The sequence below is a fragment of the Nothoprocta perdicaria genome, unplaced genomic scaffold, assembly GCF_003342845.1.
Source record: "Nothoprocta perdicaria isolate Ctin4 unplaced genomic scaffold, notPer1 scaffold_67, whole genome shotgun sequence".
NCBI classification, from domain to species: domain Eukaryota; kingdom Metazoa; phylum Chordata; class Aves; order Tinamiformes; family Tinamidae; genus Nothoprocta; species Nothoprocta perdicaria.
Window position 1 is genome coordinate 2,384,736 of NW_020455943.1, and position 17,579 is coordinate 2,402,314.

General features: G+C 35.9%; 1 protein-coding gene across 1 annotated transcript in view; it reads left to right on the top strand.

Annotated features, from left to right (window-relative positions):
- The window catches only part of ADAMTS20 (ADAM metallopeptidase with thrombospondin type 1 motif 20), a 94,860-nt gene that overhangs the window by 50,873 nt on the left and 26,408 nt on the right, over positions 1–17,579 (top strand). The window contains exons 20-27 of the mRNA XM_026050272.1: positions 375–539; positions 2,071–2,235; positions 3,311–3,433; positions 4,395–4,502; positions 5,347–5,511; positions 5,721–6,011; positions 6,267–6,428; positions 8,207–8,383. Of these exons, the coding sequence (XP_025906057.1) occupies positions 375–539; positions 2,071–2,235; positions 3,311–3,433; positions 4,395–4,502; positions 5,347–5,511; positions 5,721–6,011; positions 6,267–6,428; positions 8,207–8,383 (1,356 nt within the window). The remainder of the gene's footprint in view (positions 1–374; positions 540–2,070; positions 2,236–3,310; positions 3,434–4,394; positions 4,503–5,346; positions 5,512–5,720; positions 6,012–6,266; positions 6,429–8,206; positions 8,384–17,579) is intronic.

Consider the following 17,579-nt stretch of genomic DNA (forward strand, 5'->3'; position numbering starts at 1 on the left):
ATGAGAAGCTGTAGATATGCAAATTTTTGCAGCTTATTTTTGGAAGTCAGCAGAGAGGATCTGACTGCTCAAGCTGTATCTTTTATTTAGAGTTTTAATAATTTAGTTCTTTAAGTATTTTAAAGAAAAAACTGTTAGTACAAGTTCAGCTTTAATATTAATTAAAGAGTGCTATCTTGGAAATAGTTAGCAAGATGCCAAACTTATCTCTGGTACACATATATTAAGTGTGTAGGCTTAAATGGATGCAAGACAAGCTGTAATTTTGCTACATGATTTTTGATATTTTTCATATTTGATCCTGGTAATGTATTTTGAGCTGTTTTTTATTATGGTTTGTTTCTTGTTCACAATATTGTTGTGTTACACTGCAGTGTTCAAGGAGCTGTGAAAGAGGTATCAGAACCAGAGAAGCTTTTTGTATGAACAATCTGGGTCGTCATCTTCCTGAGAGAGAATGCCACAAACTTCCAAGAATCGTAACACAGAGCTGCAATGAATTCTCGTGTCCGAGCTGGTCTTTTAGTGAGTGGAGTGAGGTAACCAGCCATGTAAAATTTAGAACTCACTTGGTACTGGTCATCAATACTAAAACAAAAGGGTTTTTTTTGTTTGTTTATTTTTTCTTAGTTACTTTTGTAACCTGGAAAGTAGAAATACTTAAGGGCTAGGATTCTGTTGATGTACACAGAATCACAGAATCACAGAATATTTAAGGTTGGAAGGGACCTCTAGAGATCATCTAGTCCAACCTTCCTGCTCAAGCAGGCACACCTAGAGCATGTGGCACAGGGTGGCATCCAGGCGGGTTTTGAAGACCTCCAGAGAAGGAGACTCCACAACCCCCCTGGGTAGCCTGTTCCACTGCTCTGTCACCCTAACAGGAAAGAAGTTCCTCCTCATCTGGAGACGGAACTTCCTGTGCTCCAGCTTGTGGCCATTACCCCTCGTCCTGTCGCTGGCCACCAGTGAAAACAGTCTGTCCCCTTCCTCCCTGCATTGTCCCTTCCTGAACTTATACACATTAATCCGATCCCCATTGAGCCGTCTCTTCTCCAGAGAAAACAGGCCCAGCTCACTCAGCCTCTCTTCGTATGAGAGATGTTCCATTCCCTTAATCATCCTAGTTGCTCTTCTCTGGACCCTCTCTAGAAGCTCCACATCCCTCCTATACTGGGGAGCCCAGAACTGCACACAGTACTCCAGATGCGGCCTCACCAGAGCTGAGTAGAGGGGCAGGATCCCCTCCCTTGACCTGCTGGCAACACTCCTCCTGATGCAGGCCAGGATCCCATTGGCCTTCTTGGCCACGAGGGCACACTGCTCACTCATGGTTAACTTGGTGTCAGCCAGGACTCCCAGGTCCCTCTCCCTGGAGCTGCTTTCTAGCAGGTCCACCCCTAACCTGTACTGGTGCCTGGGGTTATTCCTCCCCAGGTGCAGGACCCTGCACTTGTCCTTATTGAACCTCATGAGGTTCCTCTCTGCACAACTCACCAGCCTGTCCAGGTCCCTCTGGATGGCAGCACAGCTACCTGTACACACCAGTTGTACAGATAGTACAAAAACTTGTGAAAAGCACACCAATATTTTTTTTTCTCTCTGACATGTTGTTACAGTAAAAAGGGATAGTGAAACTACTTATGGTAGACCTATGTACAGTCCTATACATAACTTCCTTTCTTATAAAGCAATGTGAACTATTATATCTGTTTTGTTATAAATTATATGGATAAAATTGGATCAGAGTTCATTTAAATATTCTTTCTATGAAAGCTGTGCTATAATATACATTCATATTTTAAATAAGTATACATTTTTAATGGAAATAAATTAATAGGACAATGTTTTCATAGTTTTACAGCTTTAGAAACTTAACAGTGGACCAAGGAATCTTGGTCAGTTTTATGTATTTGGGCTGATATTTAATAGCATCCAAAGACTTCACAGAACTATTTTTGTTGCATTACTTATGTTGCTTTCATCATTTATGTGTTCTTTATAATCCACTAGGCTACTGAAAAAATGGTTTCATGTCTTTAAATTAGTGAATTTAATATAATTTTACAGTGTTCTGTTACATGTGGCAAAGGAATGAGACATCGACAAGTATGGTGCCATCTTAATGATGAACAACTGAGAGATGATTTTTGTAATCGAAATGATAGACCGGAATCAGTAACACCATGTGAACTTCATGAATGTGCATCTTGGCAAGTAGGGCCTTGGGGAGCAGTGAGTACCTAAGGATTTCTGACTTTTTGCCTTTAGATCTTTGCTGAATACAGAGAAATGACGTTTAAATAATTATATTGGAGCTGTTTAAAGTGGTTTGATTCATGTCTCCTTCTGCTCCCGTTGGCTATCTAACCCTAAATCAATGAAAATAGTTGTAGATAGAAAAGGATTTGGATGAATTGGACAGGTAAATTGTACATACTGTATATACTTATATAAGTATAAATACTTACAAATATGTTGACCTATTTAAATGTTTAACTTAAAACATAGAATGATATATGCTAATAATAGCAGGCAGAATGACATCATATTTGACTGAATATCTTTAGTATATGATCTTCAATGAAAAAAGAACTTCTGTCTCTTTATATGAAAGTTCAGTTCAAGAATATGTTCTTTTGTCTGATGATGCTCGTCTAATACGTACCAGAGAGGCTTCAAATTTCTAGAAAAAGATGAATTAATTGGAGAAGGAGCTTTTGTCACCAAAAATTAATTCAAAAACAAGGCACAATTTCATGAGGCTTTGATACGTTTGGATGGCTCAAATCATGACATAAAGCAGGGTCTTAAGAAATATTTGCTGTTTAAATACAGAGAACCAGTATATCTGCTATGGAGGATGGCGAGGCCTAAGCAGGACCATCAGCTGAACAGTATTATCAGTGGAGTTTAGAAAGAGATTCATTTGATTTAAGGTAGATTATGGTAGCTGTACTTCTTAACTGCTCACTTGCTAGGCTTTTTTGGTTAGATTAGTATGCAAGGTATATATATGATTTACAAACTGAATTCTAAAATTTTAAGCTACGTACAAATTCTCTGAATTTCTAGGCTGGTCTTTAGGCATGTAAGACAGTAGTTGTTCATTAGATATTAAGATTATTGCTAAATTTTAAAAATATTTTAAATTAGCAGTACTATAGTAAAAAAAAATGTGGGACATCATTTTCTAATTATTAAATTCCTACTCATGGTAAAACGAGTTTTAAAAGAGAAAACTGAATTCAAAATAAATTTAAGTAAATATTATGTTATTTCAAATATGTGAAACTACTGACTTTAACAGTGTGCTGTAACATGTGGCCACGGATACCAGATGCGTGCAGTCAAATGTGTTGCTGGGACTTACGGAGTTATTTTGGATGATGACAGAGAATGTAATGCTGCTACTCGTCCTAGAGACAGTCAGGTAAGTAAACCAGTATTTTTCAGTTCATTGTACTTTTTAGTACAAATAGTGCCTGCTGACTTTTGGAAGGAATTTGAGGAAAATGAGTTCTGGAATGTGCAAAAGTACTGAAACTGCCTCTTTGCTTTAACTTTGTTCTGAGGAATTACGTAAAAAAAAGAACAATTTGGAGATTGGAGACAGGAAAGGGAAGAGAGAGATAGAGGAAGTCGTGTTTGACGAGCCTGATAGCCTTCTACGATGGGATGACTGACTGGATGGACAATTGGAGAGCTGTAGGTGTCTACCTAGACTTCAGCATGGCTTTTGACACTGCCTCCCATAACATCATCATAGGGAAGCTCTGGAAGTGTGGGTTAGATGAGTAGACAGGGAGGTGGATTGAGAACTGACTGGATGACAGAGGGTGATAATAAATGAGGTTGAGTCCAGTTGGAGGTGCCCCTCCTCTTCAGTAGTCTGAGAGACTTTCAGTAGAGAGAGAGTAGACTCTCTTTCAATAGTCTGAAAAAAACAGTCTATTTTCAGTGGTGCCCAGCAATAGGACAAGAGGCTACAGCCACAAATTGAAGCACAGGTAGTTCTGCCTGAATTTAAGGATAAACTTCTTGACTGTGAGGGTGACAGAACACTGGAATAGGTTGCCCAGAGAAGTTGCAGAGTCTCCTTCTCTGAAGATCTTCAAAATCTGCCTGGACGTGACCCTGTGCAACGTCGTCTAGGAGATGCTTCTTGTGCAGTGGGGTTGGACTAGATCTCCAAAGGTCCTTTCCAACCTTCATCATGCAACCTTCATTCTATGGCTCTGTGAATATGTTATATGATTCTCTTCCTTTATCTTTTGTCCCAAAGCACTTCTTCTTTAGCCTTTCTCTTAATTTTGGTCTATTTCATAAGGAATATTTGTTTACTAGTCAGTGGGTTTAGTTACTACAGTAAGTGTTATTTTTCTCCCCCACAGGAATGTGAATTACCCTCTTGTCCAGAAAATACAAAAATATGGACTACATCACTTCCTCTAATTCATATGGGGAAGGTGACTCAGTGGAGATATGGATCATGGACACCAGTATGTTATGTAATAGTGGTCGTGGCTTGCAAAACTGTCCTTCACTTTTTCACCCATTTTCCTATTGTGTGAAGCTCTCATCAGTATATCTTTCAGACTGAAATCTGCTTGGGGTAATTCTTTAACAAGATTATTACCTTTTCTAAAGATTTTTTTCTTTTTCTGGAAGTAGTTGACACTCCAAGCAAACTTAGCAGAGAAAATAAGGAAAAAATTGAGAGTTTGGAGTTCTGAACTAAATAGCTTTCATGTGATTGAGAGTGTTCAAGGAAATGGGTTTTAAAAATAATGGACTAATTTCTGACTATGGAGAACATTTTTCATTTTAAAGAACTATTTAAGTCCATTGTGTGAATAGCAACAGTAAGCAGTTTTGTCTTTAAAGATCTTTAAAAATTTTAAAGAGGCTTTGATTTTTGAAATGACTTATCAAATTATTCTTATTTGGCAGAGATATGAAAAAAATTATCTATATAATTTGAAAAATAAGAGCCTTGAAATTCTTAGCAAAGCTTAAAGCAAAATATATCTTTGCATAATTTTTTTAACTAAATAGCTGTAACGAGTGCACGGACTGAGGCTACTCAGAAGCTCACTACTAAATTCACCTTGCACTTTTCAACTATAAAGGCATCAAAGGGGCCTCAAAGGAAAATGCTTCCACCTTCTCCCTGAATGGATGGCTCTTAGTGTTTGTATCAGTGTGAGATGGGAATCTGGTTGTCAGAGCTTCATCCTGAATTCAAACCAGTACTAAGCTGTTAGTATTTTAGCTGCTTGCATGGTCGTTTTTTGGTCTTCTTTCTCTCCTAAAGTGTGATGAGCATGGGCTGTTTTCTCACAGTGCTCTGCATCCTGCGGGAAAGGTGATCGTGCTCGCTATGTGAGTTGCAGAGATGTTCATGGAGGAATAGCAGATGAATCTTTCTGTGCTCATTTACCACGACCAGCTGAAATTTCAAGCTGCTTTAGCCCATGTGGAGAGTGGCAAGTTGGAAATTGGTCCCCTGTAAGTATTGCTTGTATTTTTTTTAGTGTCTTTATTGGGCAAATTTTCTGGTTAGAATTTGGGACTTCTTATTCTGTACAGGCATGATTGAAGCTGCATCCCTTGAAAAAAATAATGTATACATTTCTTGCTGCCAAAAGTAAATATAAATGTCTTTAATTATTAGTCACCAGTATTCTATCACAAATATTGGATTAATTTTTGGCCAGTGCCCAGTTACATGTGGTAGTGGAGTAGTAACGAGGCAAGTTATCTGTGTCAACTATCATCAACAAATCAACGAGAATTACTGTGATCCTGAAGGCCGCCCTTCCAAAGAGCAAGAATGTAACATGCCGCCGTGTCCACCCGTTTATCATCATGTTCCTAAAATACATGACCATCCAAGCCATTTTCCAGAAATAGATTACCTTCCAATACGCTATCCACAAGATAATGTCAACCAGTGGAACCGTCCTTCTGTGGGAGGATACCAATGGAGAACCGGACCCTGGGGAGCGGTAAGAAAATTTTAAAATCTGTGTGCTTTGTCAAGCATGTGTCAATGTTTCTAGAAATGTTATTGCAGAAAGAATTTGGTCAAATTAGAAGGCATTTTTGTGTTTTCAACTTTAAAATACTTGTAAATAACAGTAATATTTATTTGAAAATTTCCCATTTTGAATACTAAGATAAAAAATAAATCGTTTTAACTAACATATTGTACATTTTGCTCATTATACAATAGTGATACATATGTTCACATGTTTTGCTAGTGCTCTAGTACTTGTGCAGGTGGATTTCACCGTCGGGTTGTAGTATGTCAAGATGAGGAAGGAAGAAGTGCTAGCTATTGTGATGAGGCAACAAAACCACCAGAGTCAAGACACTGTGATTCTGGACCCTGCCCACGCTGGAACTTTGGGAACTGGGGAGAAGTAAGATGGTTTCATTTTCAAAAGGAAACATTATTTACCATTTAAGTCAGAAATAGTAAAATAATTATTTGTGTGAATGGAACAAAAGAATCGAATGGAATTTAAAAAGAATCTATTTCAATATGTTTATCTAAAATTTGTTCCTTGATCAAATCTAGATTGTAGGGTATATATGGGTACCTCATTTACATCCAGAAGAAGCAAGTATTGCATGATGCTCGGTTTGTTCAAAGTGATTGGATTTAGGCCATCCTATTTTGTTAAACAGTAGTATAGGGATAACTTTAGAAATTCCAGACTTTTTTATACTTGTCTGGCCATTTTCAATTTAATATATACTTACTGTAAAAAACTTAGAATTGAATATTCCAGTTGTTTCTTCAATCTTGACTCATCCAAAATTATCTTCCATTCCAAAAAGATTGGGTGAGGAAAAACACTGTCTGTAATAAGTACCACAGAAGTAGTGAACTCAAGAAACTAAGTTAAAGTTTTATTTTACCTCAAATTTATTAAGTAGTGACTAGAATACTTGCAAACAATAGCATACTCATTGGTATGAACATATTAGAAAAAGGAAAAAAAATACTGAGTTGTAGCTATGAATTAGTAGGTATAAAAATATGGTCGTGCATGTAAAAGGTGTGCCTGGGTTAAATAGCTTGTTATTTAAAGTTAAAAATAAAATCACATCTAGCAAGCAAGCTGAGCCTGGACATGAGAGTGGCAACCCCCACTCTTAAATTTGAATGTTTTGATGTGATAGAATACATTCTTTGACAAAGAAAGGTTTCTCCATTCTCTGTACTGTGAAGACTTGACTATCCATTCTTGCTCAAACACCACAGAGAGAAAAAACGTACCTGGTCAATTTGGCATTCATTCTGCTCTGGTTCTTGCTTATTCTTGGATACCTCAATATCTAGAGATGAGGAATACAAGAAAAAAATGATCAAATGATTTTTTGTTTGTTTGTTTGGACAGTTTTAGCCATTTAGTTCTTACGGTCAGTCTAAATGTATTGGTTTTTTTTTCCAGACCACAGCTGCAGACTTAGGCACAGCAGGTCATGTCTAATTCAGAATCCTCTAAATAAGAAATTCTAATTTACTGGAACATGCTGACTTTTGATCAGATTGATTGTAATAATTCATTAGGTCATATTATTGCCTGAAAACACTAGAATTAGAGAATTATGTGAGAAGTGGAACTAGAATGAACATAGAATAAATTTTTTATAGCCGTGTACACACATACTTGGGAAATTTCTAGACCAAATTTGTTGTGTGCTTTTATTTTTTCACTGTAAAGTACAGCAGTGGAAATTCAAAATATAAACCACACCCTATAAATATTTGACACTTTGTCTGTGTAAAATAAACTATGACAAAATATGTTCAGTACCTGAGACCTGTCTTGTCTGGTGGGGACACCATTTTTATAACTGATTTCCACCTTTTCTTACTATAAAAGAGCCATACATTTATTCTCACAAGTAATTATTTCTCATTGATAGGGCAGATTATTCTTGTTACCGTGACTAGACATTTACTTGATAAAGCATAGAAATGTAGTTTTGTAAACTATTTGTTGAAAAAATTGTCATTTCATTATAAAAGATTAGACTGTCAGTACCCCATTCTTATAATGGATGTCCGGGAATTATGGACATAGACGTAGTAAATAATTACATGTATAGATTACTGCTATATCTTTTTGTATTAATGGTTTATGAAGACTCTTAACAGAGATGGTGTATTTAAAATTTTGTATTTTAGTGCACTCAGACCTGTGGAGATGGAATAAAGACAAGACTGGTGATCTGTCAGCTTCCTACTGGCCAAATGCTGGGTGATCAAAACTGTGAAATTCTCGACAAGCCACCTAATATGGCACAGTGTAATGTGCATTCTTGCCCTGGTGAGGTTTCATGGCATCGGGGACCATGGAAATCGGTACGATAGCATTCACTAATATTTTTCACTTTCTTACTCTTTGCTGTCTCCTCTTGCCTTTAAAAAATATTCCGGTGCTTTATTTGATAACAGTGAAAAAAATAATGCATGTGTAATGTAGTCTGTGTAGTTTTATTAAGCAATTGCTCCTGCCCTCGTAGAATTAAGTGGGAAACTGCCATTTCCTCCAGTGGGAACAGTATAATGCTCAGTAAAATATCATGGGGAAAATTTTGAAATTTACCAGAAATCATTTGAGTAGGTAGCAAAAACAAATAGTTTATTCTGTTTTGAAGGCTTATGAATTGATCTGTGTTCTAATTTAAAGCTACATACTGTAATTTATACTGTAGTATTATCTACCTATTTATATTTGTAAAAATCTTTCTAGCGCATAACATTAATACTATATTTAAGTATAAAATATATCTCACATGTATATTACACTCTGTCATCAAACAGCATTTTACTCCGTATTACATGTACATTTGTGTATAAAAGTTTATATTTGTGGGTTTTAAACAGTGGCTAAAGTTGTCTATGTATAAGTATGTATGTAACTATAATATGTTATTGTCTATATGTCACTGTCTATTAATGTGTAAAAAAATTACAATAATCACCATTAATCTTTAAAATTGCCACTAGCAGATAATTAACATCCTGAAGTAATCTTAACATACTTTACAATAGAGTACGTTATATTTCTCAAGCTATGAATTTGACAACAATATTATTAGTTTTTGTGCTCAATTTTAAAGTGATTAATGGCCATTAGAGGAGGTGGGATCCAGCTTTACTTTCAAAGAAATCAGTGCAAAAACTGTCATTGACATCTCTGGGAGAAGGGCAAGGATCACAATTCTACTCAATCTTTCTTTAATAATTAAATTGTATAATTTGGTGATTTGAATTAATGACATATTTCAATGTGAAATAATTAGTGTTTTCAGAATCTCTTTTAATTTGATGCAAATATACTTTAAAACAAAAATCTGCATTAGTAATTTATCGGAGTATCATTTTCTTCCACTGTGCAAAACAGTTTTAGTTTTGTGATTAACAGACACTCGAGTATCTTATTTAGTAATTAGCCAAATATTTAGTGATGACTTTCTAATACTTATCTCCATTAGTATATGTACTTCATGTGCTGGCAGACTGAGCATTCAGACAGAATTGCCTTTGAGCTCAACGTTTGTTTGCTTTCTAGATGTAAAATGTTCCCACAACCTGTTCCTGAGGGATGCAGCTTGAGCTGTATTAATAGCTTACTTGTTCTAAGACTAGGATCCCAGTAGGTGCTTCTTGAAAAATGCACGTATGATTTAGTTGTGCAAAGATTTTACGCTGTTTTATATCTTAGTCAACATAAAAACTGTTTTAATCATTCAAAATTAAGTTCATAATCAAGTCTAATGATGAAGAGAGTGTTTGTGGCTTCTTTTAATTCAAGTTATAGAGCTATTCAGTAATGGTTTTCTGTTCACTGTTGGGTGGCTGACTAGTGCTTTGATAGTTTGGCATCAGATTAAAGCTCTGCCTATCCTGTGCCTTTCTAGAGTACAATATGCTCTCATATAGAGTACCGTTATAGTACTCATAAATGGTGTTGTTAGTAACTGTTCACTGTTTGGGGTCAAGCGTGTCCCATTTATACTTTTTGCCTTCTCTGTAAGGACTGAAAGAACTAGATAAAACACAATCCATATTTTTTGATAAAAGCAGTCAGTAATATGCAAACGTCCTGACAGTCATGTCAAACTTCAGGAGAAACTGAAGTATAAGGCTTTAGACTCACATTTAGTAAAAGTAGCCACAATTGATTATGTACTGCCTTTTGCCTCTAGCATGCATGGCATAACTAAAGTATTTGGAGAAGGTGGGTGGAAGAAAGGGAAATTTTGAACAGCTGTTTCATGTGGATCAACTCCTTGACCTTGTTCTGTACTTGCCCTGTGTCTGGATCGTCCAGCTGAGCAATGGGTATAAAGACTGCTTAAAGAAGTCTCTTCTCATTGCAGTGTCTCTAAACCGTGTCAGAGCTAGAAGCTGTAGCTCATTTGTTATTCCATTTTTTTGTACAGCCAGATAGTTTCTCCTGATTTTGGTCTCAAGAGGAAATAGAATCAGAAAAAGTGTAATTAACTAAGACTCAGACAGAGTCAGGAATCTGATCCAAGGTGTTGGAGTGCACTGTTTTATCTGTTGTCAGTATCATTGATTTGGAAATGAACATCTCTGTTGGGTGACTGTCCTCTATTGAGAACATAATTATAATTAAACTATTCATTTTAATGATGAATTTTGCTTAAAGTTTTTAAAGACACATTGGAGAGGAAAATAGTAGAAATTAGTTGCATTTTTTAAAGCAACTACCTTAAACCGGTGTTCTTTCTGCAAATCTAATCAACTACACACAGAAATACCAAGTATTTGGACCTTCAAAAGTCTTTAGATTTCTCCCTTTAGGCCATTATTGGCTGAAAAGTAGAGATACCTAATGCATGGCCACTTGAGCCAGTCCAGCTATGTGCAGGAAAAAGGAAGGGAAGCTCACTAAAGTGACCCAAATATAAGTTATTCGATATGACGTTTAATCTGTCTTCTAAAGAAGAAAATAAAAAGATTCTTTAATTTCTCTTTCCTTGTATGTGGTTAAATTCAAAGGTCTAGAGGGATATTTCCAAAGTACGTTTTGGGAAGAAAGGCTATTGCTCCAGTTATCTTAAATCCTTTGAGGCTGTGAATCTGTGGCTAACCTATCTCTTACATGATTACCATTCCAGCTTGCTGCTTTAGCAGCTTTAACCTTTAGGGGGTTTCCTTTTTACACCCTCCTTTGATTTGGCTGTCTGCATTCTGGCAAACAGCATTACCACATCAGAAAGGGATGAAGTATTTATTAAAATGTTTATGTACAGACAATGTTCGCTGTCATTACACTGAGCACCTAAGTACCAACTAAAACCTGCTGTTGCTTTCCATATGAAATGCTAAAGTGAAGGGTCTGTGTATAGAATGGGATATGTTATCTCTTTATATGCATGCTTGTGCCTTCTCAAAATGAAAAGGCTTTATTGAATCAGTATGATAAGCTTCAGATAGGCTGCAGGCATGGGATTAAGATATGAGGATATAGATAAGTTAAACTTTTCCACTGCAAAGGTTATCTGTTCTCCTCATGGATCTTGATCGTTTCAAAAGATTGCTTTTCTGTTTGCCATTCTATTACTTTACTCTAAAAATGCATGCATATACATACGCACACACACACACATTCAGCTCTCCTTCTAGTTTCTTATTTCTTATTATTTAATAGGATTTTTTAATATTTCTCTTTGGCAACCAGTATAGATTAGTTAAGAATGCAAAATGAAATCTCTTTTGAGTTTTTTAGTGCCTGTGAATTATACCTTTATTAAAATAGTGCTTTTGAAAAAAGAGAAATTATCAAGGGAAATCTCGCATTCCCTGCTGCTCTAGTTACAGTCAATTGTATAAACCCTCCAAAAATCAAACATTCTAGGTCACTTTTCAGTCTAACATTTATCTAAGTACACTACCTCATTCTTGAAATATCCGTTATATTTATAGCATATATTTATAGCGTATTTGTACATTAAATTGTGGTAAATTCATTCTTTGTATAGCTGCTTACTTTAATGGAATTGCACCACCAGTAAATTTGGCCAATATATCATGGATATTTTCCTTTTAGACGGCTCTTGTTTCATTTGTGAAGGGACTGAGGCAATGGCCTAAGAATTCCTCAAAGAATGAATAAATTACAAGCTAATAAAGGATGGAAAATACGTGTCACATTTTATAATGTCAAGAAAAAAAAAATGTAGCATTCTGACAGAAGGCTGTCAGAAAGTCTTTACTGAGTTCCAGGAATGTTGCTTTGTTGTTTTTAATATTAAGTTCTTTTTCTTTGAACAGCATTCCTGTATCTGGGTGCTTTTGTATTCTTAGCCAAACAACTGTCTGCCAAGTGACAAGAAGTTAAGTGAGAATATAGTCAATCAGCAGTACCTCTGGATAAAACCAATTTTCAGTTACATTGTGCATATACAGTCTAGCAAGATTTCATAAACAGAACCAATTAAAATAGCTATGCTATAGAATAATACTTTAGCATAAAAGTAGTACAGAATTTTGAATATCATTTTACTTACAGATCCCTTATTCCTGACATATCTAGCACACTTGATCAGTTTTCAGGCAGTAAAGAAGTGCTAATTTACCCCAAATTGCCTGAATATGAGAGCTTCATCTAATCCACTAAACAGCGTAACTCTAAGAGCAAACTGAAGGTCTTTTGAGCCATTAGCTGCTGTCTTCTAGGTGAGATGCAGTGCTTGGCTGGGAAACAATTTGACACTGCAGCAAGTCAGGAGACCTCGGATGCCCAAGCCCTGGTGGAGAACCTAAGCAAAACCTATAATGTGAATTTAAGTTCCGTTTCCTTTTTCCTTCTGCTGCTTAGCATGTGATAGCTGTTTATGGCTCATATTTAATGTACTTTTCTTAATAGATTCTTTTGTCATACTTTCATTTCAAGGATTTTATTTGACTATTAACTGAAGTTTCCTCCTCAGTTTCTTTTAAGATTTTAGTATTTATATTTTGGTTAAATGCTCATATCCAATTATCTATTTTTTCATGTACATTTCTATGCATCTAGATTCCTGTGGCACTGTAGAAAAGAAGAGCATGCACTCTTTTACTCTGTTGTCTACCTTTCATTTTGTATCTTGTCTTCAAGGATTTATAGAGTGTAAGGAATGGAGCAATAAAACAGGCTATTCAAATATGAGAAGAAAATGCCTTACAGCTTACACTTACACCTACATAGTGAGGAAAGTTAGTTTCTTCAAATTTTTAGATGGTAAGAATTTTGATATCTTTAGGGAATAGATATGGATCTCCCAGCAATCAACCCCAGAGCATTTTTCAATACTTAACAAACACTTGAGTTCCAAGGTTCTTGCTTATGCAAGTGAGAATGCCTTGAAAGCCTTGTGTTTTATCAGGCTTTTCATTCTTGTGTGAATATGGATACAAAGCTAAGTTTATTAGAATTTTTTTAACCAAGTATATGACAATTTGAAATATTTTTTTGTTTCCTATCCTTTCTAGTTCCTTTAGAAGGTACGGATAGCTGGGACATAGCATAGGAACATGCTAGGAACAATATATGTTCATGGCATTCATGAAACTAAATATCTTACAGTGCCCATGTCTAACGAGGGCAGTCATATCACAGGAGGCTGCTTTAAGTTGAAGGTAAAAGTCTTCATAGGTATTTTGTAGCTAATTCCCTAATCTGACCAGCTTTGCAAACATTCATTGTATAGCTTTCTTGCTGAATACTAACAGTTATGAACAGTGTTATGAACAGCTAAGATCCATCTTGAGGCTCTTTCTTTCTGTTTGATTTCTGGGAAAAATCTACATTTGGAATTTTACCTTGTAGGGTATTAGTCAAGAAGTTAAGTACCACAGACAGAAGTTTTGCTAACTGCCAAAATTATGTTAAAAAAAGAAGTCCTGCAAAATCTTCAGTTTTAAAATGTTAGTCTTTCTGAGTTCTTGGGGAACTGTCTGAAGCTGGTTTTGTCAGTGTGTCTTTGTGTTCAGTGAGAGTATAGCAAGATTTGACCCATATAGAAGTTAATTGTATTTCATTTGCCTGAAATGTTGATAAAATAAATATTTTTCCTCACTCTTAGGATTTTTATCTGGCCTCATAAATATTCAGGATTTCATGTTAAATTTAGGCATAAAATGGGAAGGCCTGCTGCTCTTTTAAAAAGTTGTCTCTAGCTATGGGAGATTCTTACCAATACTGCCCGTTTCCTTTTGGCCACATAATGTAAATCCTCAGAAAAATGAATTTTTCTAGATTTTGAGATTTCTCTTTTGTTAATTTTTCCAGAAGAACTTTGTATAATTCTGTCTTTGCACTAGTGGAAGAAATCTTTTACTTGTAACGAATAGAAGTATATTTTTTAAGAAAGGACGTGCCAGTCCCCTTCCAGTGATGTTACTGCCACTGACTTGTGCAGAAGCAACTTGCATAAGTAAAATATTTATTTGTTGTCATTTTAATGAAAAAAATCTTACTTTGTATGAAAGAAGTGCCTTCATTCATTTTTTTCTAGTGTGTAAAAGGTATTTATATCTTTAAAGATAATCTTTTATATTAAAAGGGAATTCAAGATCAGTGAACTTGGTTTTCAAAACCATCTTCAGTCTTATACCTCTCCTTCTGCTGCTGCCTAATATCGAACTTCAGAATACCTCATTACCAATACAACATGTTTATTTAATACCCCATTGGCTGAAATATTAATATTAGCACATGCTACTCATTTTTAAAAACTTTGGAAGTGGGGAGTGCTTTTTCAGAGATAATTGATAACATACGCTACTACCTGAATAATGTCATAAAACTTGAAATAGTGGATATTATTCAGAGTAATTCTGGTATAATGAAATAAAGTACCTGTTTCCAAAATATATAAAAATATTCTTTTTGCTGTTCATCAAATTTAGAGCAATTTTTTTTCATTTTGGTGCTCTATTGCCTGTATAGCTTGAAATAATAAATAATTTATATTGTTATGTCTGTAATTTAATTTAATGACTGTGACCTGTGTCTGTGAAATACAGTTGTATTTTAACCCCTTTTTTGATGCATGTTGTGTGGCTTTGTGTTTATATTTAACGTGTGCATTATTAATGAATCCTAATGATTGACATGCTTTTAAAAAAAGAAACTAACCAGTTTTGCAGAAAGTGTTTTATCACCATTGTGTGATCTTTATATTGTGATGAATTTCATATGATATTTTAGTGACATTATTTTCACAGGGGAAATATTTAAATGCTCCTTCTGAAAAACATTAAAAGTTTCTGTTTTACAGAATTTGTGATTTTTTTATACTTGAACAAAGAACATCATATAAACTTTGTTACTGATAAAGCAGCAATGGATTTGAACAGCTGGCTGTAATTGGAGCATGAGCTTTGATGATAAAACTTAAGGATATTACATTTTGAACACCTTTTGCTCAAGCTATAATTTTATGGTCCTTACCTGTTCCTACTAAAGTCAACGTCAAAAGTCATAGTAAACTGAGCATCATAATATCATGCTCCTGTCAATGAGATAACAATTTTTTACACTCCTTGAAGCACTAGTTTGTAGAACATTCAGAAACTTAATTTGGAAAGAGGACAAGTCAGAGGGGGAATATAATCAAAGTCAAAAAAAAAAAAAAAAAAAAAAAAAGGTACTTCATTCCTAAATAAATACAACTATCCCTTGAAAATGAAAAGAATGTAAAGGTACTGATGTGTTTATTTCCAATTTTGGGGCCAAACATTTCTCACTGGTGACGAGTGACAGGACAAGGGGCAAGGGGTATAAGTTGAAACACAGGCAGTTCCATGTCCATGTGAGGAGGAACTTCTTTCCTGTGAGGGTGACAGAGCCCTGGCACAGGCTGCCCAGGGAGGCTGTGGAATCTCCTTCTCTGGAGATCTTCCAAACCTGCCTGGATGCCGCCCTGTGCTCCGTGGTCTGAGTGTCCCTGCTGGAGCGAAGGGGTTGGACTGGATGATCTTTGGAGGGCCCTTCCAACCTCTTCTAACCAAGTTTTAGAATTTCCAGAGGAGCAGAGCTCAGCTGGTAGGTCACATCCACTTTGCGAGCTGGCTGTAAATAGGTGGCAGTTCTGAAAACGCCAATCACAACTTGTAAGTGTTGTCCCCAAATGGTTTTGAGCTCCAGATCTAAAAGTTGCTATGCATTCGTTAAAGTATTTGTCTAAAATTCATGGAGGTTCCACACTGTGGGAGTTCCTAGTCCTTTGCATGAAAACCAGTAATTATGGGAGACAGGTCACTCCGCTCAGCCCTTCTACTTCAGTGAGAGCAGGATCAGACGTGTGGTTTTCCTGCTGCAGTTGTGCTTCGGAAACTTGCATGCATATTCACGCTTATGCACATGACTGTGTGTAATGTTGCAAAGACTGGTATGTTACTAAATTTAAAAGTGTAGAGAAGAATGAGTCCAGTTGAAAGCAAAGCTTGAGGACAACATGCACAGGTGGGTAAAATATTCTATTTCTTATCTAAAATACACAAGTGAATATTTAATATCTTTTTTTTTTTTCTTTTCTTTTCATTAGGTAATCTTAGTATCTTAGAAAAATTAGAAGAGTGCAGTTACTGGGATCCAGTGTTTCCATGTACTCATGTGTAGCTTTTGGGAAACTCATTTATAATCAATTGGTCTATTGTTCTGAGGGTGGATTACCTTTAATTGCTTTTGTGTTGAGATAGTTGAAAGGATCTTTTCAGATAAACAAGCAAGATTTGTAAAATTAATTTTACAGCCTTTTGTTTGCGCAACCCTCTACATTAGAAGGCTTTCATCTTGTTACAGGTACTGTCTATCTTCTTTAAGGAAGATCTATCGCTCCCAAAGGGTGACCAGCCTGTAGATTATATCATTCCCATGCCTCCATTCAGCTTTCCCAAGCTTCAGAGAGGCAGGAGATTTTGTTCCCCGAGATGCAATCTTTTAGCCTGTCCTACTGTTGGAAGCAATAATGGATTCACTTTGGGTTATTGTTTGTTTTTTTCCATGAAGCTTTGTGGGGAAAATTCCTGGATAGATCCATTATTCTCCCTTTAGAAAACATCTAAAAAAAAATCTAAAAACATCTAAAATCTAGAAATGCAGCTCTTTATTGGAAACAATAAGAGAAAAAAAATGCATTTGTTTTGCTCTCACCTTTTCTCCATGAGGCCTCCTGTTTCCATTTCTGCCTCCAGCCTTTTTTGATACTTTCAATGCCACTTCTGCCCATTGCTGCTGCTTTCACACTGTAGCCTAGAGGTTTGTTACATTTGTTCCATGTTTCTGGAGAGAAGAAAGAGGAGCCTTGCAGAAGTTTAGCCAAAGCAGAAATCTGCACTAGTTGAATGGGAAAAGTGCCTGTAAGAAATATTTTCAAGGAGGGATGCCAAAGAAAGAAAGCAGCAGCGTGGCCAGTCGGGCTTGTGTCTCCTACAAATCTGTATTTGTAGATAAAGATTTTCAGAAAGGTTCCGTGAGGTTCCAGCTCTGCTTCGAAAGGATAGATGTGAAGGCAGAAGTGCTTCTTTATTGAGTTTC